Genomic DNA, 27,584 nt, shown 5'->3' with positions numbered 1-27,584 from the left:
GGAGTGTACCAATCCCTCCATGATTTTTACGTTAAGTGGAATGGAAGCGATTGGTCTGTAGTTGGTTACTAGAGCTGAGGATTCTTTGCTGTTTTTTAGGATAGGGGTTATGTGGCAGTGCAGTAGTGAAAGTTTAAATTCAAATGGTGCTGCTTTCATGATTTCCGGGGGGCATGAGTCCAGGATGCAATATGATTTGGAGCAAGGGTGCCCACACTTTTTGGGCTTGCGAGCTACTTTTAAAATGACCAAGTCAAAATGATCTACCAACAATAAAAACTAAATATATACCCCCTCTTTTACTAAGGTGCGCTAGCCGATTTAGCGAGCTAAGTGCTAATGCGCTCATTATATTCTTTGGACGCATTATCATTTAGCACGAGCTAAATCGGCTAGCGCGCCTTAGTAAAAGACCCCCCATATTTATTTATTATATATACTGTCCTCCAGACCTCGTTACATTCCCTAACCAACATCTCTCTCTGTCCCTCCGGGAGTCCAACTTTTCTTCCTCTCTCCTCCACCTGTATTGGCAACATGTCTCCCCCTCTCTCTCTCTCTCCTCTGTTATGATCATGCATCTCTCTGTTCTTCCTCAGGGTCTCTCCTCCTCTGTCTGCACCTTCCATATCCCAACATCTGCCCCCCTCTCTTCTGCCTCCCCTTTGTTTCAGGTTTCTCTTTCTCTCTATCTTCCTTCTGCTAACATTTTGAGTCCTCCCACCTTTGGTCAAGGTCTTTGTCTCTCTCACTCTGTCTTCCCCCTCCCCAGGGCCTGGAACCTCTCTTTCCTCAGTTTGGGGTGTTTCCCCTCTCTAACACTCTACTAGTCCAGGATCTGTCTTCCCCCTCCCTTTTGGTTCTTGGCTTTTGGTTCAAAGCTGATTTTCCCCTCCCCTCCTAAAGGTCCTTTTGGCTTCCCCCCCCAATCCAGCATCTCTAAGGCAACCCCCATCCCACCGGGGCCCTTGCTATGGGCACAGCCTTACCTCTTGATTGCAACTTCAGCTAATTCCCCTTTATGCCTTGAAACTAGACAAACCAGTAGCAAACTTAAAATGAATACATTTTAAAGCGCTCAGAAAATGGATGCTACAGGCAGCTGGGAAGGCACTCTGGGGGCCTTACTGGGAGGAGTACTTCCCTAAATGCTATGTTTCAACAAGAGGATAGATGAGGGTACAGACTTACTCTCAGTTTATCGTCAAACTGTCCTCGTCTCCATTCTTCCCTCTGGGCCTAATTACCACAGCTGAAAGTTAATTACGGCAGCCTGCAGAGCAAACGTAGCAGGCTGCCGTCGGCCTCTGTAGCATGTTCTCTCTGCCGCGGTCCCGCACTTCCTGTAATGTCAGGGGCGGGACCACGGCAGAGGGAACGTGCTACAGAGACCAACTGCAGCCTGCTACGTTTGCTCTGCAGGCTGCCGTAATTAACTTTCATCTGTGATAGGTCCAGTGTGAAGAACGGAGGACGCTGAGGGGGAAGCATGTTATCTGAGTAAGACAGCTGGGCGCTCACCTAAATTAGCTGGGCAGAGTGCCCAGCTAAAAGATGCTAAAAGACACTAGGGAGAAAACTGGCTCAGCGATCTACCGGCATTGCCTTTGCGATCGACCGGTAGATCGCGATCGACGTTTTGGGCACCCCTGATTTGGAGTATTTGTTATATAATTTGGTATAGTTATTCCAATCTATGTCTTGAAAGGAATTCCAGATCATATCTGCAGGTGTTTCATTTCCTTGTGTGTTGGTTATTTGGTAATCAATAGGTTCTTTTGTTGAGCAATTGTTTCTTAGGTTTTTGATTTTTGAGTCGAAGTGCAGGGCTAAGTCGTTCGCAGAGGGTAATTTAATGTTGTGCGTAGATAGAGTGTAGCGAGTGATGTCAAATAAGTTCGTAATCAAATTGAACAGCTCTTTTGTATTGACTCCTTGTGAATTATTGCAGGATGAATTGATTTTAGTGGAGTAGAATGCTTTGCGTTTGTCTTTTGTCAGTTGTTTGTAGGTTTTTATATTAGTTCTCCAATTGTTGCGGTCTGATAATTCTCCTGTTTTTTTCCATATTCTTTCTAGTCGTCTAGCTAGCTGTTTCATTTTTAGGAGTTCGATGTCAAACCATTTATTATATTTGTTAGCATTGCTTTTGCTAATATGTTTAGATGCAATTTTGTCTAAAATGCAGGTGCTGGTAGTGGTCCAGTGATCCCAGAAATCGATTTCTTCCTTTATCTCTGCTTGAAGTTTATATTGTGACCAGTAGTTTTCTGGGTTAATGTGGCCTCTTGTGAGAAGTTCTTTTTTTAATGTCGGGCGTGTTTTGTGTTTTCGTTGGGACCAGAATAACTTAAAGTAGTAAGTGAAGTGGTCCGACCAGATGTCATGACACCAGGTAAGGAGATGGCGGGGTCTGGGATTTCCTTTGTGGACATGGCTACTACATCTAGATGATGGCCTTTTTCGTGTGGGGGCAGGGAGGTTGTAATTAAGTAGAGATAGGAAGTTTTTGAATTCTTTCATGTCTGTGTTGTCCTCTTCATCTAGGTGAATGTTTATGTCTCCTGCAATAATATTGTAGGAGGGACTAAGAGTTATGTAGTACAAATTCACAGAAGTCCTCTTTGGCTTTTGACCAGCTTCTTGGTGGGACATAGAATAGTATGCAAGAAAGGGATTCTTCTAGATGGATGTTACTGATTTTACAGGCTAAGATTTCTAGTTGGCTGGATGATTTGGAGTCCAATAGTTCGAACTCGAATCCTTCTTTGAGAACAATTGCTAATCCTCCTCCTTTTTTTCCCTCGCAGTTTAGTGTAAGGATTTTAAAATTGTCAGGAAGGAAATCAGCAATTATTGGATCATCTTCAGACAATAGCCAAGTTTCGGTTAGAAAGAGGCAGGCTATTTGCTTGCTGATGATCCAATCTTTGATTATAAAGGCCTTGTTCCTGACTGATCTAGTGTTAAGATAAGCGCATGGGATGATTGTGGATGTGATAGGATTGGTAAAGGTAGTGGTTCCAATAGCCTTTACTGCCCTAGTTCTTTTTTTGAGGGTGTGTTCTTTTGTTTGAGATAATGTTAATGTGATTTATTTTGTCTTCTTGTGGGATAGTGATGTGTGTAGTTGTTAAGACAGGGAGATGGGTCGGTTGTAATTGAGGGTAGAGAGTGTGAATCTCTTTGATGCTGCCACTTAGCAAATAGAGTAGTAATATTAGTATGAGATTCATGTTTGGAGTGTAGGGAGTTTCAAATTAGTGCAAAGACTGGGTTAGTTACCCAGAAATTCTTGGTTTAAAGTGAGTAGGGTTGTTAGACAGGTTGGGATGGGATTGTGGATAAGTTAAATGGAAATAGGTCTTGAGATGTCTCTATCCGTTAAGCCAGTGTTTTTCAACCTTTTTTGGGCAAAGGCACACTTGTTTCATGAAAAAAATCACGAGGCACACCACCATTAGAAAATGTTAAAAAATTTAACTCTGTGCCTTTATTGACTATATATAAAGTAATTCACTTGAGTGCCACCGCCGCCATTGGGAACAGGCCGGCGCCAAGTTCTCCCTGCTTCTCTTCCCCGCGGGGCCGACCAACTCTCGCCACCCGTCATCAATTCTAACGTCGGAGAGGACGTTCTAGGCCAGCCAGGCAGCGATTGGCTGGCCCAGAACGTCCTCTCCGACGTCAGAATTGACGCGAGTGGCGAGAGTTGGCCGGCCCCACAGGGAAAAGCAGGGAGAACTTGGCGCCGGCCTATTCCCAATGGCGGCGGTGGCACTCAAGTGGCTAAAGAGCCGCAGTTTGCCGGCCAAGGGACAACACTGGAGGCCAGCTGTGCACCCCCTTGGGACGTAAACCCGGGGTGGGGCAGACCGCCCCCCCCCACCCTGGTATGCCACTATCTGTACCTCACTCCCTCCCTATGACCAAAAATTCTCCTTTCTTCTATTCCCCGTGTACACAACCATCTCTTTCCCTCCCTTCCTCTCTCCAAAGTCCATGCCTTCTGTGTCCAAACACTCATTCCCTCCCCCACCTCAGCATCTCTTTCCCTCCCTTCCTCTCTCCCAAGTCCATTTCTTCTGTGTCCAAAAATGCATTCCCTCCCCCACCTCAGCATCTCTTTCCCTCCCTTCCTCTCTCCCAAATCCATGCCTTCTGTGTCCAAAAACCCATTCCCTCCCCCACCTCAGCATCTCTTTCCCTCCCTTCCTCTCTCCCAAGTTCATGCCTTGTGTCCATAATGCACTCCCTCCCCCCTTTTGTGTTCCGTGTTTGCCTCCCAGCCCATCTTTGCAACTTTCTCAGCAAAACGAAGCTCAAGCCGCGAGGCTTGTCTTCTGCTTCCTGCCTGCCCTGCCGCGCACAAATAGCCGAACGGAAGTATTCTCCGATGTCAGCGCTGACGTCGGAGGGCAGGTTTTGCTTAAGCCCTCCCTCCGACATCAGCGCTGACATCAGGGAACGCTTGCGATCGGCTATATGTTAGCTGCAGGGCAGGCAGGAACAGAAGACGAGCCTCGCGGCTCGAGATGTATTGAACTCCGCGGGTCCCCCGTCCAGCTCTCTCCTGTCCACGTGGGGCGGACCGCCCCTCTCCCTAGACTGTGGCCTAGGACCCTGGGGGAGCCCGGGCCCCCTGTCAGCTCCGGGCCCCTGAATGCAGGACTGGTGGTACTGCCCTGATGGCGGCCCTGACCGTATGGCACACCAGGCAACATCTCGCGGCACACTAGTGTGCCGTGGAACAGCGGTTGAAAAACACTGCGTTAAGCGTGCCTCTAGCAGATGCACTTGCAACTAACAGTTCATTCCTCTAACAGTTTGTTGTTTTTTCGTGTGTCTAACAGTACATGCATTTAACAGTGCATGCCACTAAGTTTTTCATGCGTTTAACAGTACATGCCCCTAACGGTACATGCCATTAACAGTACATGCCACTAGCGGTTTTTCATGCGTCTAACAGTATACATGCCTTTGGTGGATACACATGCTTCTAACACTTATCCATGCCTCTAGTTACCTATGCTTCTAACAGTTACCTATGCTTCTATTGGGCCGCCTCAAAGGACACTTCACAAAACGGCAGCGTGCCGTTGGCGCTGCTTGTTTTAAATCAGGAAGAATCCCCGCTGGCTCGGGAGGGGGGGGGGTGGAGCTGGCTCCTGACGTGCTTCTGAGCCGTAGGATGGAGGAGAGTTTCCTCCTTCCTCTTCTGTGGGGAATCTTTGGGGGGAGGGGACTTTCGGCAGCCCAGGGCTGAAGAAGGATCAGATGTTAAGGTAGAATCCGATGCTGGAACGGGTAGGGTCAGCCTGAACAATTCTGCGAAGGCAGAAGCTTTTCTACGGTCCCGGTGGTCTGAAGGGAAGCAGGGGCTCTAAGGGAGCAGAGGCAGAGCCCTCCTGCTTGAGCGGCACCGTGGAAGGAGGGCGGAGCAGGGCTCCCACGCTCCTCTCCTTGGTGTGGGGGCCGGAGAAAAAGGCCACGCTCTGCCGGTGCAGGAGATATCAAAGTCGGCTCTCCTGCTGGGTTGGAGGGGGGCGGAGCAGGGCTCCCATGCTCCTCTCCTTACCTTGAATACCCTGTACCATGTTCAAGATAAGTCATTTTGATCAAATTTATATACTGAAAGTCAAATGATGGACTTTGCACATAAAAAATGTTTTTGGATAAGCGTTGCACTGTAAAGATTTAAAATTCAGTATTTTATGAGTTTATAACTCTAGAGCCAATGAAGAGACTAGTGTCAGATAATTTTGCTTCCCGTTGCAGTGCCACTTCTGATGGCTCTTTGAAGAATTCAATAATGTTGATTCTTCTTCAGTAATAACGTTTTAAATGTGGATGACTGTAAATACCACCACTTTTGAGTTGCAATTACTAGCCAGTGATATTATACAGTTTACAAGTTAAATTTGTCATAGGTACAGTCCAAGATTTTTCAATACAAGTTTTTATCCTAATGTGATGCATACCAAGGATCTTGTATCAATATACATTTCTTTGTAATCCATCGGTTGTGGGCAGGGAGTTAGGTGAAGAGGTATGTTTTTATTGCTTTCCTAAAGTTGGAGCACCTTCAAGGGATCTAATCTGCGGGGGCAGTTGATTCCAGTGGGTTGGTATGAAGTAGGTAGGAACATTGTTTTCGAAAGCCAAACCACCTAAATGCCTCCCCCCAATTGTTTTTTTGGGGGGGTTAATTGTCTACTTTTACGTCTAAGCCAACAGGACATCCAATCCTTAGGATGCCTAAATTTATACCCATTTTTGACCAAAGAAACGTCCAAGTTGAAAATGTCCAAATCCAGACCACTGTGATGGACTGGCCACACAGACATAACAGAGCAGTGGGACACCTGAGAGGAGGCACTATGAACTTCACATAAACAGTGCCAGAAGTACGTCTCACCACATACCTCTTATAATGTATGCTGAGCCCTCCAAAACTCTCCCAAAACCTGCTATACTCACCTGTCTATCATACCAATAGATCTCACGGCTACAGGTGACACCTATATGGCAGTAGAGTAGGTTTTGGTGGGCTCACACTTTCCACCATAACTGTAGTGGTTAGAGTGGCTTATGGGCCTGGGTCTTCCTCTCTATGGTTCATTAGCCCATCCATCTGGCAGGTTACTTAAGACATCTGTGTGATGCACTACTAGGCTTTCCCATATCAAGTGTTGCTGTTCTAGAGAAAGGTATGTAGTCTTTCATTCAGATTTTTAGAGGATGGAAGGCATTAGTGAGAACTGGGGAATGTGTGTGTGTGTATGGGGGAGGGGGGGGTCATCCAGTGGTCATCTAGTCAGGGTTTGGGTTCCTTTATGGCATTTAAAATGCTTCTAAAACAGGCCTAGCTCCGAAAGCACACCCCCTGAACTCTGGATGCACAGAGGGAGAAACTTCTCACTAGACATCCAGGAAAAGGGTTTTAGTGGCACTTGCCCCCCTGCTCCCCCCTCCAAGCGATTAGGACATCCAAATGCTGACTTAAGCAGTATTTTGAACGTTTTAGTTTTGGGTTGTTGTTTTTTTTTTGGGGGGGTGGGGATTATTATGAGTCCCAGTGTGTTGTACCACTGGCAATCAATACAACCGATACAAAATTGGTGTAGTGTGCACTGTTTTGTGCAGCAACTTTCCCTGAGGCCACGACTGTACTAGTACATTGATGCCGACTGACCAATGATCTCATTTCCAAACTGAAAAATTTGTGAACCTCAACATTCTTCTGAGATTCCATCAGATTCATGGCCCTCAACAGATTATCACAGGGCTCTCAAATACTCTATGGAGCGAGATAAATAAGCTTGCTATTGGCTGAATTTACTACCCAACCAAACTCAAAGAAATTTATCACAAATAGGTGCCTTCTTGCTCGGATTAGTCATCCATATACAGAGGTATTAGCACTTCACCTTGGCTTAATGCTATCCCAACAAGTACATGGCTTTTGGGTGTTGCTGTTTGGGCACACTGGCATAATGGTTGTGTTGCCAAATCTTCCCAGGATAAGAGCCACAAAGTGCAACAATACCAAGGCCTACCAAAAGCAGAAGGCCACCACTGTCAAAAGTCCACTGATAATACCAAGCATGAATACTACAGTCCCTGCCAAAAGGGCACACAGAACCCCCAGGCCAACAGCATCCCTTCTGAAGCTTTGTTCGGCAGAACTACAAACCCAGCCTGCTCTGCCTACATGTCCTTTCAACTAATATGGACCATCCCTATCAGTGCAGCAGAGGGGACCAGGGCCAGTGCTGCCAAAAGTTCAACTGATGTCCAAATCCTTGGCTCAATCTAGTCCAGGTCATTTATCAAAATCCTGATATTGGCAAAGGAGCCAATCTCCACCTGTTGCTGCAGCTGCAGTTCTTTTCTCTACTTGTCTGGCTTGAGCTACACGTTCTCAAAAATAAAAAAAATTAAAATGCCAGTTTAGCCTCTTCATTTTCTCACTCAGAAGCAAAGAAGCTCTACTGGCCAGGGCAGTGGAGCAGAATGTCTCCGAGTTGTACTACTTTCTGCCCAGGGGGCAAGCCTGAATGACTGGCACCGACTGTGGCTCAGGCAGGGGCTGACCCAGATAAGGCACAGAGGCTGATCCTTAGCCCAGGAGCAAGCCCAGCCATGAGTCTTGAGCTACACTAGGAGCTTCCTGTGGGATTCTGCCTGGCACCAGGGCAGCTGTGATGTTAGCCTATATTCTATGCAGGTGGTACCCAGTTGCATGCTCACACAGTCGGGGGGGGGGGGGGGGGGCTCTCTGGTCCCAAATGCATTTATTTGGCCAGGCTCTCCTGCTATAGATGAGAAAACACAGGACCACCAGGCAGTAGAACAAAGCTTTATTGCAGATCTCAATGATGAAATAGTCACTGAGGCTCTTGGGCTCTAGATGCTGGCCTGGGTGTCAAAGGAGAGGCAAGTGGGTCTGGCTGGTTTACTCTTGGTCTGCATGGTGGAGTCCACTTTCCTGCCAGACTTGTTCAGCCCTCACTGTCCCCCTCCCCCACTGCTGATATAGAACAGTCCTCGGCATAGAGCAAGTGGCTGATGAGGGCAGCCAAGAGGCACAGTAGGCTCTCGTCCTTCTGGCAGTGGACATGCTTAAGAACATAAGAATTGCCGCTGCTGGGTCAGACCAGTGGTTCATCATGCCCAGCAGTCCGCTCAGGCGACGGCCCTCTGGTCAAAGACCAGCACCCTAATCGAGACTAGCCCTACCAGCGCCCGTTCTTGTTCAGTAGGAACTTGTCTAACTTTTTCTTGAATCCCTGGAGGGTGTTTTCCCCTATAACAGCCTCCAGTAGAGCGTTCCAGCTTTCTACCACTCTCTGGGTGAAAAAGAACTTCTTTACGTTTGTACGGAATCTATCCCTTTCAACTTTAGAAAGTGCCCTCTCATTCTCCCTACCTTGGAGAGGGACAACCTGACCTTATCTACTAAGGACATAAGCAATGCCTCCGCTGGGTCAGACCTGAGGTCCATCGTGCCCAGCAGTCCGCACACGCGGCAGCCCAACAGGTCCAGGACCTGTGCAGTAATCCTCTATCTATACCCCTCTATCCCCTTTTCCAGCAGGAAATTGTCCAATCCTTTCTTGAACCCCAGTACCATATGCTGCCCTATTATGCCCTCTGGAAGCGCATTCCAGGTGTCTACCACACGTTGGATAAAGAAGAACTTCCTAGCATTCGTTTTGAATCTGTCCCCTTTCAACTTTTCCAAATGCCCTCTTGTTCTTTTATTTTTCGAAAGTTTGAAGAATCTGTCTCTCTCCACTCTTTCTATGCCTTTCATGATCTTGTAAATCTCAATCATATCCCCTCTAAGTCTCCTCTTCTCCAGGGTAAAGAGTCCCAGTTTCTCCAATCTCTCCATATGAAAGGTTTTCCATACCTTTATCAGACATGTCACTCTCCTCTGAACCCTCTCGAGTAACGCCATATCCTTCTTAAGGTACGGCGACCAATATTGGACGCAGTACTCCAAATGCGGATGCACCATCGCCCGATACAAAGGCAGGATAACTTCTTTCATTCTATCCCCTTCAATACCTTGAATGTTTCGATCTTGTCCCCTCTCAATCTCCTCTGTTCGAGGGAGAATAGGTCCAGTTTCTCTAATCTTTTGCTGCATGGCAGCTCCACCAACCCCTTAACCATCTTAGTCGCTCTTCTCTGGACCCTTTCGAGTAGTACCGTGTCCTTCTTCATGTACGGCGACCAGTGCTGGACGCAGTAATCCAGGTGAGGGCGCACCATGGCCTGGTACAGCGGCATGATAACCTTCTCTGATCTGTTCATGATTATGCTAGCATTCTGTTTGCCCTTTTTGCCACCGCCACACATTGCGTGGATGGATTCATCGACTTATCGATCAGAACTCCCAAGTCCCTTTCCTGGGAGGTCTCTCCAAGTACCACCCCGGACATCCTGTATTCGTGCATGAGGTTTTTGTTACCGACATGCAACACTTTACACTTATCCACGTTGAACCTCATCTGCCATGTTGATGCCCATTCCTCGAGCTTGATGTCACGTTGCAGATCTTCGCAATCCCCCTGCGTCTTCACTACTCTGAATAACTTCGTATCGTCCGCAAATTTAATCACCTCGCTCGTTGTACCTATGTCCAGATCATTTATAAAGATGTTAAAGAGCACTGGTCCAAGCACCGAGCCCTGCAGCACCCCACTGGTGACGCTCTTCCAGTCCGAGTATTGTCCATTTACCCACCCCCCCACTCTCTTTTCCTATGCTCCAGCCAGTTTTTAATCCACGTGAGTATTTCACCCTTGATTTCATAGCTCATAATCTTCTGAAGTAGTCGTTCATGCAGAACCTTGTTGAACGCCTTCTGAAAATACAGATATACAATGTCAACTTGGTCGCCCTTGTCTATCTGTCCGTTTACTCACTCAAAGAAGTGCAGCAAATTCATCAAACACGATCTGCCTTTGCTAAAACCGTGATGACTGGTCCTCATCAGCCAGTGTCCGTCAAGGTGATCAATGATACTTTCCTTTATCAGTGACTCTACCATCTTTCCCGGTACTGAGGTCAGACTCACAGGTCTGTAGTTTTCCGGATCTCCCCTTGAACCTTTCTTGAAGATCGGCGTAACATTCGCCACCTTCCAGTCTTCCGGAATCTTTCCCGATTTGATCAACAGATTGGCTATTAGTTGAAGTAGTTCTGCTATGGTCTGTTTCAGTTCCTTGATGACCCTTGGATGGATGCCATCCGGTCCTGGGGATTTATCGCTCTTAAGCCTATCAATCTGCCTACACACCTCCTCTAGACTGACCATCAATCTTGTCAGCTTTCTGTCTTCATTTCCAGCATATAGCCTGATGGGTTCCGGTATGCTGTGTACATCTTCTTCGGTAAATACAGACACAAAAAATGTGTTCAGTTTGTCGGCAATTGCTTTGTCCTCTTTTAGTGCTCCCTTTATTCCATGGTCATCCAACGGTCCCACCACTTCCTTCGTGGGTCATTTCCCCTTAATATATTGAAAGAACGGCTTGAAGTTCTTCGCCTCCTTGGCTATTTTTTCCTCGTAGTCTCTTTTAGCCCCTTTTACCGCCTTATGGCACCTGCGTTGAAGGAGTATTGCAGGAAGAGGGGCTTGTGCAGCTCAACAGCTGAGTTCAGTAACAGCAACTAAACTTTATGAACGGCATCATTTGGACACCCATTTGGACACCCACAAATCAAGTGCCAATATGTTCAAATCCTGCTTCAGTCCCTACAACTACCATTGCCTTTAAAAAAAAAAAAAGTTCTTGGGACCACAGCTAGACTAAAAGGGCACAGAATTGAAAACGATGCCCTAGAATTGTTAAAGAGTAGCCATTGGTGTTCTTTGTGAATAAGAATATGCAAACACACTACAGTCAGATCCAGAGTTGTAAGTAAGTCTCTGCGCCAAATTGCTACTACATGAAACCCTAGAATTTGATGCCAAGTTCATTCTCAAAATCTAAGATGGGATAGAAGGCCCCTTCCTTTTTGTGCACAACAAAACAAACAGGGAGTGTGTGTGGTGCAGGGGTTAGAGCTACAACCTCAGCACTCTGAGGATGGAGTTAAAATTCCTCGATGCTCGTGTCCCTGGGCAAGTCACTCAGGGCTATTCACAAAGGGCATGGATCTGATCCGATCCGTGAGGTATCCAATCCGTATCTGGAAGGCTGATTCATAAATCGCCCTCATGCAAAAGAGGGCGATCGGAATCATGTCCCCATCCAACTGTCAGGATCGCTCTCTAGCGATCCCGACGCATGCGCAGACCATCTGTAGATGGTCTGCGCATGCTGAAGAGCAGCAACCCTTTTTTAAAAATTATTTTTAAATCTAGCTGTTCTTACTTTTTCTTTGAGAGTCCGTGGTTTTAACCCGCGGGTTAAAACCATGGGCTCATAGTGCGGGGGAAAGGCAGGCGAGTCGGGGCAAGTGCAGGGCAGCGAGTCGGGGCATGTAGGAGAGAAGAGGAGATTCAGGGCAGGCAGAAGAGAATAGAATAGGAGATTCGGGGCAGGCAAGAGATCGGGGCTGAGAGCAGAGCAGAGAAGAGAGCTGGGCGGCAGAAGGCAGGACAGTCGGAAAGGACCTCAGCAGTCGCTTATTTTTGGATCGGCCAGTCCAGTCGGTGTTGCTTTTTTATTTTAGTGAATCACTTCCTGCCTGCATTTGAATGCCGTTCCCCCTCATTTGCATGCGTGGATCGGAGGACGATTGGAACAGAGATTAGTGAATCGGGTCGGAGGGAAATCAGGTCGTAAAGGGGTTGCTAAGTGGTCGGAAGTTGATTGGTGGGCTTAGTGAATCTAGCCCTTAATCCCCTCATTGCCCCAGGTACACTAGATAGAGTTTGAGCCTACTGGGAGAGATAGGGAAATATGATAAAGTATCTGAATGTAAGTGGTATATAAATAAATAAAATGGAGTTTATCCCTCATTCTTTTTGAAGAATGAACCACAGCCTGCAGACTCACTAATCTTGCCAAGCTAGATCTGACTGCAGCCTCATTCGCTGATGACCAGAAAGGAGATTCCAAAACAGGCATGGGAAAAGAAGAGACCACGTGTGTGCATATTGTCCCAAACAATTTTTTTTAACCCATTGATCCAAGGTTATTTGCATCCACCTCTGGAAAGATGTGGACACATTCCACCCCCCCCCCCCAACTGGTCTAGTCAGACTACACAGATGCCTTTTACCATCTTCTGGACTAGAGACTGAGAAATACTGACTGGTGAGTGGCTGTACAAAATTCTTAAGCAATGTTGTCACTAACCAGTGGTTCTTCCATCTACTGCTAGAAGATGATAAACCCATGCATCTGAACTGGTCTGAAAGGCTATCAAATACTGTTTCACATTTTTTTTTCACATTTATTCTCCAAGTCCTGGAGCAAGTCTTCTTTCCCTAGGTATACAGGATGCTATAGAATAATTTTGGGAGGGAGTCTCAGAAAATTGCCTCCAGATCAGGCTTACACTCCACATAAACTTGTTCCAGGAGGCCACTGCAATCTTTGGCTAAAAACTATCACAGATAAGATCATTAGATAGGGAGATAGATATTCTTACATCAAATGACAAGATAAAGTGGCTGCAAACAAAGCCTTAAAGGGACCATAGCCATCTAATCTGGAAGACTAAAGAAAGGAAAACTGCAAGACAGTCTATCCCTTATATAATTGCAGGCAGACTTTAGAAAATGGAGCCATAGAAACAAGATGTAACTTTGGAAGTGGATTCCCCCACTACTGTCCCCCATTGCCAGACATACCCTTCCTAACATATTAGCCAGCAAGCACTGCCATTATGGGCTAGATCAGGGGTTGGCAACTCTGGTCCTTGAGGGCCGGAATCCAGTCGGGTTTTCAGGATTTCCCCAATGAATATGCATTGAAAGTAGTGCATTGTGACACGATTGTGAAACGGATGATTATGAAAGTATTATTAATATTGAGTGACACTGCCTAGGATCCATGATAGCTGTTATGAGAACGAGCAAGGACTTTTCAGCACCTATTGAGCAGGTCAGTCAGCTCAGGCAGGCTAACACATAACATTCCACAAGCATTCAGTTAACTCAATCCACAAGCATTCAGTTAGCACATCCTCCACTAGGAAGGGGATGGGAAATTAGCTCATGAGGCAAACACATACTAATTGGTAAACATCCACAAGGAAGGGATGGGAAATTAGCTCATGAGGCAAACACATACTAATTAGTAAACATCCTTCACTAGGAAGGGGATGGGAAATTAGCTCATGAGGCAAACACATACTAATTGGTAAACATCACCCCAGCATTCAGTTAACTCAATCCACAAGGATAGGGGGATAAATACTGCTTCCCCTAGAAAGAAAAAAAACCTGTAAGGGACGGGACATTTCCACTACTGACAAGCTGTGTGATGATATTTTGTGAGTAAGCCTCCTGATCGTATGGAAAGTGACAGAATAATGATGTAATAACCGGTAACGTATTAATTCAAACTCTGTACTTAATCAATGATTATGGCTAGAAATATTGTATATATGTAATAAAATGGCTAGAAATATTGTATATAGGTAATAAAACTTAATATGTATACTATTTTGATTTCCTGGCATTCTGTCCAGTGCGGATAGTGACTGAAGGTATTTGGTAAGCCTTTTTAAATAGTAATACATTAATTGGCGTAGTCGGCAGGATTTCTCTAAAGAAAACCTGAGCGCTCTTGTGATACAGGAATGTTCAGGAAGAGAGAGAAATCCTCAAAAGAACCTATAGAGGTGCCCAGCTGGACCGAGGCACCGTATAATTTAATAGCACAAGAACTAGTCAATAATCATGGATTAGCAGAGTCATGGGAAAAGGTTCTGGAAAGGGCAGAACCACTTGATCTTGTACAAGTTTAAAAAATTGCCCCGAAAAATCGGGTGATGCAGTTTAGAAAAAATTGCCCCGATAAATCGGGTGATGTTGTTTAGAGAAATAAAAATGCCCCGATGGATCGGGTGATGTGGTTGCTCTGGGTTCTGGGAAGTGCAGAACCAATTGTTCTTGTACAAGTTTAGAAAAAAAAAAGTTGCCCCGATGGATCGGGTGATGTAGTTTAGAGAAATAATAGTTGCCCCGATAAATCAGGTGATGTGGTTGCTCTGGGTTCTGGGAAGTGCAGAACCAATTGTTCTTGTACAAGTTTAGAAAAAAAAAAGGTTGCCCCGATGGATCGGGTGATGTAGTTTAGAGAAATAATAGTTGCCCCGATAAATCAGGTGATGTGGTTGCTCTGGGTTCTGGGAAGTGCAGAACCAATTGTTCTTGTACAAGTTTAGAAAAAAAAAAAGTTGCCCCGATGGATCGGGTGATGTAGTTTAGAGAAATAATAGTTGCCCCGATAAATCAGGTGATGTGGTTGCTCTGGGTTCTGGGAAGTGCAGAACCAATTGTTCTTGTACAAGTTTAGAAAAAAAAAAAAAAAGTTGCCCCGATGGATCGGGTGATGTAGTTTAGAGAAATAATAGTTGCCCCGATAAATCAGGTGATGTGGTTGCTCTGGGTTCTGGGAAGTGCAGAACCAATTGTTCTTGTACAAGTTTAGAAAAAAAAAAAGTTGCCCCGATGGATCGGGTGATGTAGTTTAGAGAAATAATAGTTGCCCCGATAAATCAGGTGATGTGGTTGCTCTGGGTTCTGGGAAGTGCAGAACCAATTGTTCTTGTACAAGTTTAGAAAAAAAAAAAAGTTGCCCCGATGGATCGGGTGATGTAGTTTAGAGAAATAATAGTTGCCCCGATTAATCAGGTGATGTGGTTGCTCTGGGTTCTGGGAAGTGCAGAATCAATTGTTCTTGTACAAGGTTTGGAAATATGCCCCGATGAATAGGGTGATGTAGTTTAGAAAGATGCCCCGATTTATCGGGTGATGTAGTTGGCTCGAAGGAGCTGGGTATTAGCAGTTCATATTGCTGCCACAAAATATAAGAGGGGGCGCGGTCGAGTAAATAGGATGTTGAAGTAAAAGTTCCTTTGTTTGAAAGAGCAAACTACAAAGGGAGGGATTTTCACCCCCACCTTTTTCCTCCTTAGATGCTATCATGTGAACTTGACGGCGGGCTTTTTGAATTCTCCTTTGTTCACCAGGCAGAGGGGAGGGGGAAGTGGGAGGAAGCAGGAAAGAAAGAAAAAGAAAAAATAGAGAGAGACAGCATGGAGTCTGTCTGCAATTCTACGAATGTTGCAAAAACAGGGATCGATATTTAAAATATGCTTAAATATTAACAAATTATGGATTTAAATGTAGGAACTTGTAATGAAATTAATAATGTAAGTAAGGAACCAAAGGGTTTATGGATAAAACTTTAAGGTACAGATAGAGCAAGATAGTAAATTACATGAGTTTGACATATTGACATACAAACTAAGAAAGGGCAGTTGGATTTATTAATTGACCATATGAAAAAGAAGGGAAGGGAAATAAATCCAACAAAAAAGCACAGTTACTTACCGTAACAGGTGTTATCCAGGGACAGCAGGCAGATATTCCCACACATGGGTGACGTCACCGACGGAGCCCCGCAGCGGACAGCCTCGAAAGCATCTTGCTTGAAGATCTCGAGCTTTCGATTGCTGCATCGCGCATGCGCGCGTGCCTTCCCGCCCAAACTAGGGGGCGCATCTCCTGAGAGGATCCTCAGTTCAGATACCAAGCTAAGAAGCCAACCAGGGGAGGTGGGAGGGTTGTGGGAATATCTGCCTGCTGTCCCTGGATAACACCTGTTACGGTAAGTAACTGTGCTTTATCCCAGGACAAGCAGGCAGCATATTCCCACACATGGGTGACCTCCAAGCTAAATCAAAAGGGAGGAGGGAAGTTGGCAATTTAAGAAAAAAGATTCTGTAACACAGATTGGCCAAAATGGCCATCCCTCCTGGATAAAGTATCCAGACAATAATGAGAAGTAAAAGTGTGAACCGAGGACCAAGTGGCAGCTTTACAAATTTCCTCAATAGGAGTTGATCTGAGGAAAGCAACCGAAGCCGCCATAGCCCTGACTTTATGGCCCGTTACTCGACTCTGTAGAGGAAGACCAGCCTGAGCATAACAGAAAGAAATACACGCAGCCAACCAGTTGGAGATAGTACGCTTCGAAACGGGATGACCCAATCTATTTGGATCAAAAGAAATAAAAAGTTGAGGAGAACTTCTGTGAGGTTGAGTACGTTGAAGATAGAAAGCCAACGTACGTTTACAATCCAAAGTATGCAAAGCCGCCTCACCAGGGTGAGAATGTGGCTTAGGAAAAAATACGGGTAGAACAATAGACTGATTGATATGAAAATCAGAAACTACCTTAGGTAAGAATTTGGGATGTGTACGGAGTACCACCTTGTCATGGTGAAAAACAGTAAAAGGTGGATCCGAAACCAAAGCTTGTAACTCACTAACTCGACGAGCTGAAGTGAGAGCAATCAAGAAAACAGTTTTCCAAGTAAGATATCGAAAATGAGCCAAGTCAATAGGTTCAAAAGGAGGTTTCATCAGTTGAGCCAAGACCACATTAAGATCCCATACCACAGGGGGAGGTTTGATCGGTGGATGAAGATTAAAAAGACCTTTCATAAAACGAGAAACTAGAGGATGTGCCGAGAGTGATTTCCCCTCTAAAGGCTGATGAAAAGCAGCAATTGCACTAAGATGAACTCTAATAGATGTGGATTGGAGACCCGACTGGGATAGATGAAGTAAATAATCCAAAACAGAAGCCAAAGAAGAAGAAGTTGGCTGAAGATTATGAGTGGAACACCAAGAAGAAAATCTGGTCCACTTTTGACTATAACATTGACGAGTTGACGGTTTTCTGGAAGCCAGAAAAACATCCTGAACAGACTGAGAAAATTCAGCAGAATCCATCAGGTGGAAAGGAACCATGCTGTCAAATGAAGAGACTGCAGGTTTGGATGAAGTAAGGATCCCTGACTCTGAGTGAGCAGAGAAGGAAAAACTGGCAGAAGAAGAGGTTCCTTGATGCTGAGTTGCAGAAGAAGAGAGAACCAATGTTGTCGGGGCCACCGAGGAGCTATGAGAATCATTGTGGCATGATCCGACTTCAATTTGACAAGAGTTTTGAGAATCAGAGGAAAAGGAGGAAAGGCGTAAAGGAACTGATTCCTCCAGTCTAGTAGAAACGCATCCGCCTCGAGACGAAGAGGGGAGAAGATGCGGGAACAAAACAGAGGAAGTTTGAAGTTGTTGGGTGACGCAAAAAGATCCACCCGAGGAGTCCCCCATCGGTTGAATACTTGACGAAGTGTGGGGGAGTTGATCGTCCATTCGTGAGGTTGAAGCAGACGACTCAATTTGTCTGCAAGGTAATTCTGAATACCCTGAATATAAACGGCTCGAAGAAAGATGTTGTGTGAAATCGCCCAATGCCACAACTTCAGAGCTTCCTGACACAGAGGATGGGAACCCGTTCCCCCCTGTTTGTTGACATAATACATTGCTACTTGATTGTCCGTCCGAACAAGGACTACTTGGTCGTGAAGGATGTGAAGAAAAGCTTTGAGAGCCAGAAATATCGCTCTGAGTTCCAACAGATTGATATGACATCGACGATCTGTGGCCGTCCATAATCCTTGCGTACGGAGACCATCTACGTGGGCTCCCCATGCGTACTCGGACGAATCTGTTGTGAGAACTTTCTGATGAGGAAGATGGTGAAACAGCAAACCTCTGGAAAGATTTGAAGAGAGCATCCACCAGCGGAGAGACTTCTTTAAAGAAGGCGTCACCGTTATATGGCGAGAAGAAGGATCTAGAGCTTGCTGCCATTGGGATGCCAGAGTCCACTGAGGGATGCGAAGATGTAGTCTTGCTAAAGGAGTCACATGTACTGTAGATGCCATGTGACCGAGAAGGACCATCATTTGACGCGCTCTGATAGTTGATAGGGAAGTTACATGATGACAAAGGTTTAAGAGAGTATTCTGTCGATTGAGAGGAAGAAAAGCTCTCATGCGGATGGAATCCAACACCGCCCCAATAAATTGAATCGATTGAGTTGGAACTAAGTGAGATTTTGGGAAGTTGATATGAAACCCCAGACTTTGAAGAAAAGAAATAGTCTGAAGGGTCGCTTGCGTAACCCCTGAACGAGAAGGGGCTTTTATAAGCCAATCGTCGAGGTAAGGAAAAACTTGCAATCCCTGGGCTCGAAGAGCCGCGGCTACCACAACCAGACACTTGGTGAAGACCCGAGGAGAGGTTGCTAGGCCAAATGGAAGAACCTTGTATTGAAGGTGAAGGTTCCCCACCTTGAACCTGAGATATTTGCGAAAATTTGGATGAATAGGAATGTGAGTATAAGCCTCTTTGAGATCCAGTGAGCACATCCAATCCCCTTGATCCATGAGGGAGTACAGGATCGGGAGAGAAAGCATGCAAAATTTTTCTTTGACTAGAAATTTGTTGAGAGCTCGTAGATCCAGAATGGGTCGCAAATCCCCCGTCTTCTTTGGAACCAGGAAATATCTGGAATAAAACCCCTGGTTGCGTTCGGGAGGAGGAATTTCCTCCACTGCTCGAAGGTGAAGAAGAGCTCGAGCCTCCCGAAGAAGAAGAGGGAGTTGCGAGGAACTGGAAAGACACTCTCTTGGAGGGTGATCTGGAGGCACCTGAAGCAGGCGCAGAGAGTATCCCTCTCGGATGATCGTAAGGACCCAAAGGTCCGATGTAATGGTTTCCCAGACAGATGAAAAAAGGGAAAGACGACCTCCGATTGGTAGGGAGGAATTTGGATGCAAAGAGGTTGGAATGCTCATCACTGGACCGTCAAAAAGACGGAGCTGTTTTGGTTGGAGCAGGTGTCTGAGGCTTTTGAGGACGTTGTTGTTGTGGCCGTCTAGGTGGAGGCCTAGAAAAAGCCGGTGTGGACTTCATGGGGTAACGACGAGCTGGAGGTCTGTAAGCTCTAGTCAGAGAAGGTTTTGGTTTCGGACGAATCAAAGAGGCGAAGGAACGCTCATGCTCAGAAAGCCTTTTAGTAGCTGCTTCAATAGAGTCATCAAAGAGCTCAGAACCTTGACACGGCAGGTTTGCTAAACGATCTTGTAAGTTGGGATCCATATCTACAATCCTGAGCCATGCAAGACGTCTCATAGCCACTGCAAATGCCGAGACTCTGGAGGATAGCTCAAAAGCATCATAAGATGCTTGCAACATGAATAGACGTAACTGAGACAGAGATTGAATAATGTTTTTATATTCAGAAAGGCGTTCTTTGGGCCAGTCTGGGCAAAAAGATGACAACTGCTTCAAAAAATGATTAAAATATGAAGTAAAGACATAGTTATAATTCAAAATTCTATTTGTCATCATAGAATTTTGATAAAGTCTGCGCCCAAACTTGTCCATAGTACGCCCTTCGCGTCCTGGTGGAACTGTTGCAGACACCTTAGATGGGTGAGCCTTCTTCAGGGAAGATTCCACCACTAGGGATTGATGAGAAAGTTGGGATTTCTCAAACCCTTTACATGGAACAGTACGATACCTAGACTCCAGCTTCGATGGAATAGCTGTCACAGAATAAGGAGTCTCCATGTTACGTAGAAACGTCTGCTTCAGCACCGGTGTCATGGGTAGACGTAAAGTCTCCTTAGGAGGATGAGAAAGTTCCATATCCGCAAGGTATTCAGGCGTGTATTTTGAATCAGAATGTAAATCAATATTAAGAGCCTGTCCCATGTCGAAGACAAATTTAGCAAAAGAAGCAGACTTCGAGGTCGAGGCTTCCTCAGGAGAAAGAGAACGAGAACGATGTGTCACTGAAAAAGATGGAGAAGCCTCGCGTGAATACTGAGATAGAGGCTCAGATTCAAGATGTAAAGTGATGGAAGATGTTCCACTGCCTGTCAGAGGAGGAGTGGCTGAATGTTTCCGCTTAAGGCTCCGAGTCGGAGAAGTGCGCGGAGTACGAGGTTTAGTAAGAGGAGATTTTTCTCGAGACAAATGCCTCGAAGGTGGTGTCCTCGACCTCGAATGCCTCGACGATATTGAAGAGGCAATGGTAGTATGAGCTTTAGAAGTAATATCAGAATGCTTCGAGCTCTTTGTAGAGGTAAGCTTCGAAGATCGAGACCTGTGCTTCGATCGAGGTAATGCTTGTTTAGCTCCATGTTCAGACGAGGAGTCTGACGAGGAAACCCTGGATCGAGACCTGCGACGAGGAGATCGCCGAGAGGGTGCCGATTTATGCTCAGGCTGGTGTTGCGCAGACAGAGTCGAGACCGGTACCAACTGAGCCACTATTGAGGAAATTTGCGTAGTCAGAATTGACTTCAGCATATCCTCAAACATGGGGACGGAGACCAAAGGACTCGGAGTCACAGGAGGTCTCGTGCGTTCCAAGGAGGGCGACCTCGATCGAGAGTATTCCCTGGACTTGGAAGCACGTTTTGAAGGTCTGGAAGACGGAGTCAAACCTGGGGCCCCAGGCTGAATGGAGGTAGACTCTGTCGGCTTCTTAGAGATGGTACCTGAAAAGGAAGCAGGAGACTTACCCCCCAATCCAGGCTTCGAGGACATCGTCGAGGCCTTCGAGGCCGAGGACCCGGAGGTCTTCGAGGCCGAGGCCTGTCGAGGAGGCGAGGTCGAGGTTTTAGTACTCGAGGTTGGTCCCGGAGTCGAGGATTTAACAGATGCCTCGACCGAGGCCACAGCTTTTTCAGGCTCCATACGAGGAAAAAGCTCCAAAAATCTGTCGCAGCGACGTTTAAAAGCACGAGGTTGAAGAGTGAGGCAGCGAATACAATCTTCGGGGCGATGAGTCGACCCAAGACAGATCATACACCGACTATGTGGATCAGTGATGGAAATAGTTCTACCACACTGATAACACCTTTTAAACCCGGTAACAGGCCGGGACATAGATAGGACAAAGTCCGTGTCGAGAACGGAGAAGAGAGGCCTAGGCCTCAATCTTCTAACCCGACGCTAAAGAAAAACCAAAAGATGTATCTTTTTTTTTTTTTTTTTTTTTAAATAAAATATAAGTAGAAATAGAATTACGAACACAGCGACCGAAAACAATAAAGAGTACTCAGCCGCGGTGAAGAGAAGGCACAACGCTACGGGAACCAAGTCGACAAGTCTTCTCGGCTCCGCGGAAAACGTTGAACTGAGGATCCTCTCAGGAGATGCGCCCCCTAGTTTGGGCGGGAAGGCACGCGCGCATGCGCGATGCAGCAATCGAAAGCTCGAGATCTTCAAGCAAGATGCTTTCGAGGCTGTCCGCTGCGGGGCTCCGTCGGTGACGTCACCCATGTGTGGGAATATGCTGCCTGCTTGTCCTGGGATAATACAAGGACCGGCAACGTCGGTAAAATTTTTAGGAATTCAGTGGAATAGAGGATATTAGGGAAATCACAGAGAAAGCAAAATGAAAAATATTAGATTTTCCCACTCCAAAGAATAAAAAATATGAGTTTATGTGGGGAGAAGAACAGCAGGTTGCTTTTGAAAAGTCAAATAGAGTAGGATATGCTCAGGAACAAAGTATTATTAAATGGAAATGGTACATTTCTCAAAGAGCTAAAATAGGTGAGCATGGGGTAGCTACTTGCTAATGGTCTTGCTACATGGTTAATGGGGTGGAAGTCCCATAATTGGTTAACTGTGGGGTAAAGAATTGTGGCAAGACATAGAAAAAATTGTACAGGAGACAATAGTGTCAGTATTTCATGTAGATGCACATATGCCTGTTGATTCAATGGAACGATTGTTTAATTCCCAAGCAGATGCCACAGCTACCATTTCTGTAACAACTACTAATGAAATTCCTAAGGTGGAAGAATGGTTGGAAGGTACAGCCATTTAGACACATCAGAAAAGTGGACATCTTGGAGAAAAAGCTACTTACAGGTGGGCTCAGGAACGAGGGATTCCTTTGATCTAACATGTGATCAGAAAATGTCCGGTGTGTCAACATATCAAGAACGGGAAGTACCACATAAGGTAATGGGGCACGGGGCGATTTGCCAGCCCAGATTTGGCAAATGGGTTTCATATGACCGTTACCCAAAAGTCATAAATGTAAATATATGTGTACTGCTGTAGATTATTACTAGCATTTCCTTGTGCTTCTGCGTCACAATGGAGCACTCTAAGGACTTTAGACATGATTATTCAGTATTATGGTATGCCCTTACAAATACAAACTGATAATGGATCACATTTTATGGGAGGGCAGATAAAGAATATGCTAAGGAAAATAATATTGAATGGGTATATCACATGCCCTATTATCCCCAGGCAGCGGGATTAATTGAAGATGAATGGACTTTTGAAAGAGGCCCTTGAAAAACTAACTACAGATGACAAATATGGGCAGTGGAGGGATAATGTAACCCCCAATTTGACGATTGGGAAACTGTCCATAGCCAAAATCTGGATTAGCAATCCTAAAGGACCTCCGGAACCAGCGGAGGTGATTGCAATCGGGAAAGATAAGGCACTCCTTGTAATGAAACCGGGAGTGGAAAAATGCCTCAGGAAAAATGTTATTTGAGAGAGTAATAATGTTTTCTGAAACTTGCAGATATACGTGTGCCTTGGAATCCTTGGAATATGGTATGGGGTAAGAGGCGCTGCCCCCGGGCGACGTATTACAATTAAAGAAGGGGTCGTTACGTCATGGAGATGGAAGCATTCTTCAATGAATCGGAAGCAAGATAACTTCACTTGCAGCGCTAACTCCAGATGTATCATTGCAAATGTGACAACAAGAGAACTTGCAGCGATTACAGATTAAAAGCAATGAACACACTAGAAATGAGCAGATATGGAGGACCGTGTCTAATATACTCACTGCATAGGAAAGTTTATGTGTAAATATGTAGTGTTACCCCTCATACTAGGGGAACCTCAGAAACAATTTTTCTGGGCACTTAAATTTAATTTTAACATTTTGTGACTCCACATTGCAAGGGCGAATTTGTAAATTACAATCAATAATATATGATGTGTGTGAATGGACTATATTATTGAAATAGCACCATGCGTAATATGTGTGGTGACTAATGAGCCAATAATTCCAAAAAATGATAGTACCCTTTGCAGGATGCTTACACAATATGTCAACACTTCTTTGGCAGAATCAAACTTATGTTTGAACACCTGATATAGGATTCTGGGAGAACAACTTTTCCGTTCCAAATTGGGATTTAAAGTTGGGAAAGTTAATACTAGGATCCCGTAGGATAAATCAGTCCATAAGGAATTTGAACAAAAGCATAATAGAGCACCAGATTAGTAATTATACTAACCATAATAGTACTTGTTCTGTCCTTGTGGAATTGTTATGTGGTTTATGGACTATGCTATAAACCAACTCGGACCACGATGGTATCCTATGGCAGTATCACTCAATAAGGACCGAATGTGACACGATTGTGAAACGGATGATTATGAAAGTATTATTAATATTGAGTGACACTGCCTAGGATCCATGATAGCTGTTATGAGAACGAGCAAGGACTTTTCAGCACCTATTGAGCAGGTCAGTCAGCTCAGGCAGGCTAACACATAACATTCCACAAGCATTCAGTTAACTCAATCCACAAGCATTCAGTTAGCACATCCTCCACTAGGAAGGGGATGGGAAATTAGCTCATGAGGCAAACACATACTAATTGGTAAACATCCACAAGGAAGGGATGGGAAATTAGCTCATGAGGCAAACACATACTAATTAGTAAACATCCTTCACTAGGAAGGGGATGGGAAATTAGCTCATGAGGCAAACACATACTAATTGGTAAACATCACCCCAGCATTCAGTTAACTCAATCCACAAGGATAGGGGGATAAATACTGCTTCCCCTAGAAAGAAAAAAACCTGTAAGGGACGGGACATTTCCACTACTGACAAGCTGTGTGATGATATTTTGTGAGTAAGCCTCCTGATCGTATGGAAAGTGACAGAATAATGATGTAATAACCGGTAACGTATTAATTCAAACTCTGTACTTAATCAATGATTATGGCTAGAAATATTGTATATATGTAATAAAATGGCTAGAAATATTGTATATAGGTAATAAAACTTAATATGTATACTATTTTGATTTCCTGGCATTCTGTCCAGTGCGGATAGTGACTGAAGGTATTTGGTAAGCCTTTTTAAATAGTAATACATTAATGCAAATAGATCTCATGCATATTCATTGGGGAAATCCTGAAAACCCGACTGGATTCTGGCCATCAAGGACCAGAGTTGCCCACCCCGGGCTAGATTCACTAAGGGCACAGATTGGATCTGATCCGTGTCTGGGAGACTGATTCACGAATCGCCCTCATGCAAATTATGGCGATCGGAATGACGCCACCAACTGACTGCCCAGATCGCTCTATAGTGATCCCAGCACATGCGTAGAACATCTATAGATGGTCTGCGCATGCGCTGGCCCGCCGTGCAGAGCAGGAAACTTTTTTTTTTACTAATTTTTGCTTTATTTTTTCTTCACAAGCCCGTGGTTTTAATCCGCTTTAAACCCGCGGGTTAAAACCACAGGCTTATACTATGGGGAAGGGCAGGCGAATCAGGGCTGAGAGCAGGAGATCGGGAAAGAGAGACGCTGTAGAGTTTTTAGGAGCACATGTGCTTCCAAAAGAGGGAGGGCTGCTGTAATTTTTCTCTGCATGGGTTGGCTTTCTCAAGGAGACGATGATAGCAGCGACAGGAGCTTGTTTAGAGTTCTGGAAGCTGGCTAGCAGCCAGGATCCTCCTGGCAGGCGTGCCAAACATTTTCAGAACAGATCAGGGCAGAGAGCAGGAGATCAAATCGGAGCTGAGAACAGGAGATCGAGAACAGATGGAGCAGAGAGCAGGGCAGCAGAAGGCAGGGCAGTCGGAAAGGACCTGAGCAACTGGTCCTCAGCAGTCACTTGTTTATGATCAGCCAGCCCAGTCGGTGTTGCAGGTTTTTAGTTAATGAATCGCTGCCTGCCATCATTTGAATGCCATTCCTCTCCATTTGCATGCGCGGATTGGAGGATGATCGGGACACACGTTAGTGAATCAGGTCTGAGGGAAATCGGGTCGCAAAGGGGTCACTAATTGGCTGGAACTTGATCGTTGGGTTTAGTGAATCTAGCCCTATAGCAGAAAACATCTTTCCTACCTTGACCACAGTACTGTACAAAACTACTATTCTACAGAGTCTCTGAACCTCAATCATTCAGTCACTTATGAGGGATATTTCAAAAGGCATTTATTTAGTATAAAATACAAGTTTACATACAAGAAAAAAAACATTTTCTGACGTTATGGCCTGGGAGGAGGCTTAACCAGATGCACAATAGGCCAGGTTAGAATTTGTGTGCATATGTCACAAAATACACAAGTTAAATGAAACAATTTATACACACAAGACACAAAAGAGCATCTATAAGCATAGACTTGTTTTGCACACCTTTCCTTTAAAATTGTACTAAAGATATAGCAGTACCCCCTTTCCTCTCTCAAAATCCTCAGTTGATAGAATGCAATTTTAGCCGAGGTCCTCATAGGTGATTTTTCTAGATCTATGTAAACATGTCAACCTCAATCACATGTCAGAGGATCATGTAGTTGGCAGAAAGGCCAAGAGGACAGTCACATACTCTTGAATCAAGTCTACCCTACCCTGGCTCCCTACTTACTAACATTACGTCAGCTAAAATATCGATTGGGCCACAGCTTCTGCAGCCTGCCTGGTTTGGTTGAAGAGTAATTCGCCACCCTACACACTAATGGATAGAAGAGCGGGCTAGAAGACACGAAGTTAAACCTAAAAAGTTTCAGAGAAGAAAGGCGCTTCAAAGAGGCAGAGATTGTTTTTTCCTACCTTGCTGCACGAAGTCTTGCATGAAGAGGCGCATTTTCTCCCGCCGCTGGGCCTTCAGAAAATCGTCCTTCTCGAAACCCGGGACTCCAGCCGCATCCTGTTCCCGACTTCCCACTCTCTTCCTGCCCACGCGGTACATCACGTCCGCTCTCGCGGGAACCACCACACCTCTTCCGCTTCCGCCCACGGGGTTCCTTTAACGCCTGCCTTCAGGGGCGGGACTCGGAGAGCCAGAGCCAATCAGCGTACTCACTCCCACCCAGCCTGGTGCTTAGTCACTCAGGCACCCTTTTACAAAGCGCAAAGGATCTGATGCTTATGCACGCGTCGGAGCATTTAACCAGCGTTGACTTTTGGGAGGTTTTCCGCTGGGTGCTACAACCCAACCCCTCTCTCTTTCTCTCATATGATTGGTGGGTCCGGCCCCTCCTGTATCCGCCTCTCAAGTTAGGCTACCATCCCAACTATATCAGGGTCGCTCCAACTGCAGGTGCCTCTATCCAGCACCGCAGCCATTAAAATAGGGTTGATTGGGAGCCTCTGCCTTCCCTAAGACCCGTCCCTCCTTCGCGGAAACAGGAAATTACATCAGAGAAGGGCGGATGGAGAGAAAAAGAAATTTGCTGAGCCCAGGAGTGAGAAATACTCCTCTGCTGGACGGGAGGGGGAGGGAAAGTGGACTGAAGGAGGGCAAGAGAGGAGCAAAGATGCTGGAGAGAACGAAGAAAGGGAGATACTGGAGGGAGACTGCAGTACAGAGTGTAGGAGGGATAAGGAAACATGCTGGGTATGGAGGAAGCATAGGAAGAGGGATACATGGTGGTCATGTTGAATGGAGATGTGATAGGGATACTGAGGGAAAATACTGTCATGCATAAGGTTGCTGCTCTTTGAGTTACTGTACTGTTATTGTATGTATGGTAAGTTTCTGAATGTGTTTATGCACAAGTTTGTGCACTGTGTTTTACAGTGGAGGGCCTTACTGAAGTGACATCAAAACTTTAATTTTAGCTTGTCTTAACATTAGTCATAGTTTTAGATAATTTTGCAGGTTCTGATGTATGGGTTGGGTCTCGCAACCATGTTTTTATACATAGTGTACTGCAAAAAAACCAAAACACCTCACTCTGTAGGATGTGCTACTTTTGGCATCTCTGCAGTCTGGGATTTTG

The 27,584-nt window shown here is 45.4% G+C and overlaps 1 protein-coding gene across 3 annotated transcripts in view; it reads right to left on the bottom strand.

Moving 5' to 3' along the window:
• Positions 1-26,862, bottom strand: part of LOC117360023 (borealin-2-like) — a 73,679-nt gene extending 46,817 nt beyond the window's left edge. Inside the window, exon 1 of one of the 3 annotated variants that reach the window (XM_033943575.1) lies at positions 26,413-26,862. In XM_033943575.1, the coding sequence (XP_033799466.1) occupies positions 26,413-26,551 (139 nt within the window). In that variant the 5' untranslated portion in view covers positions 26,552-26,862. The remainder of the gene's footprint in view (positions 1-26,412) is intronic. The other 2 variants (XM_033943572.1, XM_033943574.1) reach the window with 2 other exon arrangements.
• Between the last annotated feature and the right edge of the window lie 722 nt (positions 26,863-27,584).

This window comes from Geotrypetes seraphini, chromosome 4 (genome assembly GCF_902459505.1).
Source record: "Geotrypetes seraphini chromosome 4, aGeoSer1.1, whole genome shotgun sequence".
NCBI lineage: Eukaryota > Metazoa > Chordata > Amphibia > Gymnophiona > Dermophiidae > Geotrypetes > Geotrypetes seraphini.
Note: the sequence above shows the minus strand (reverse complement) of the source record. Positions and strands in the feature narration are given on the sequence as shown.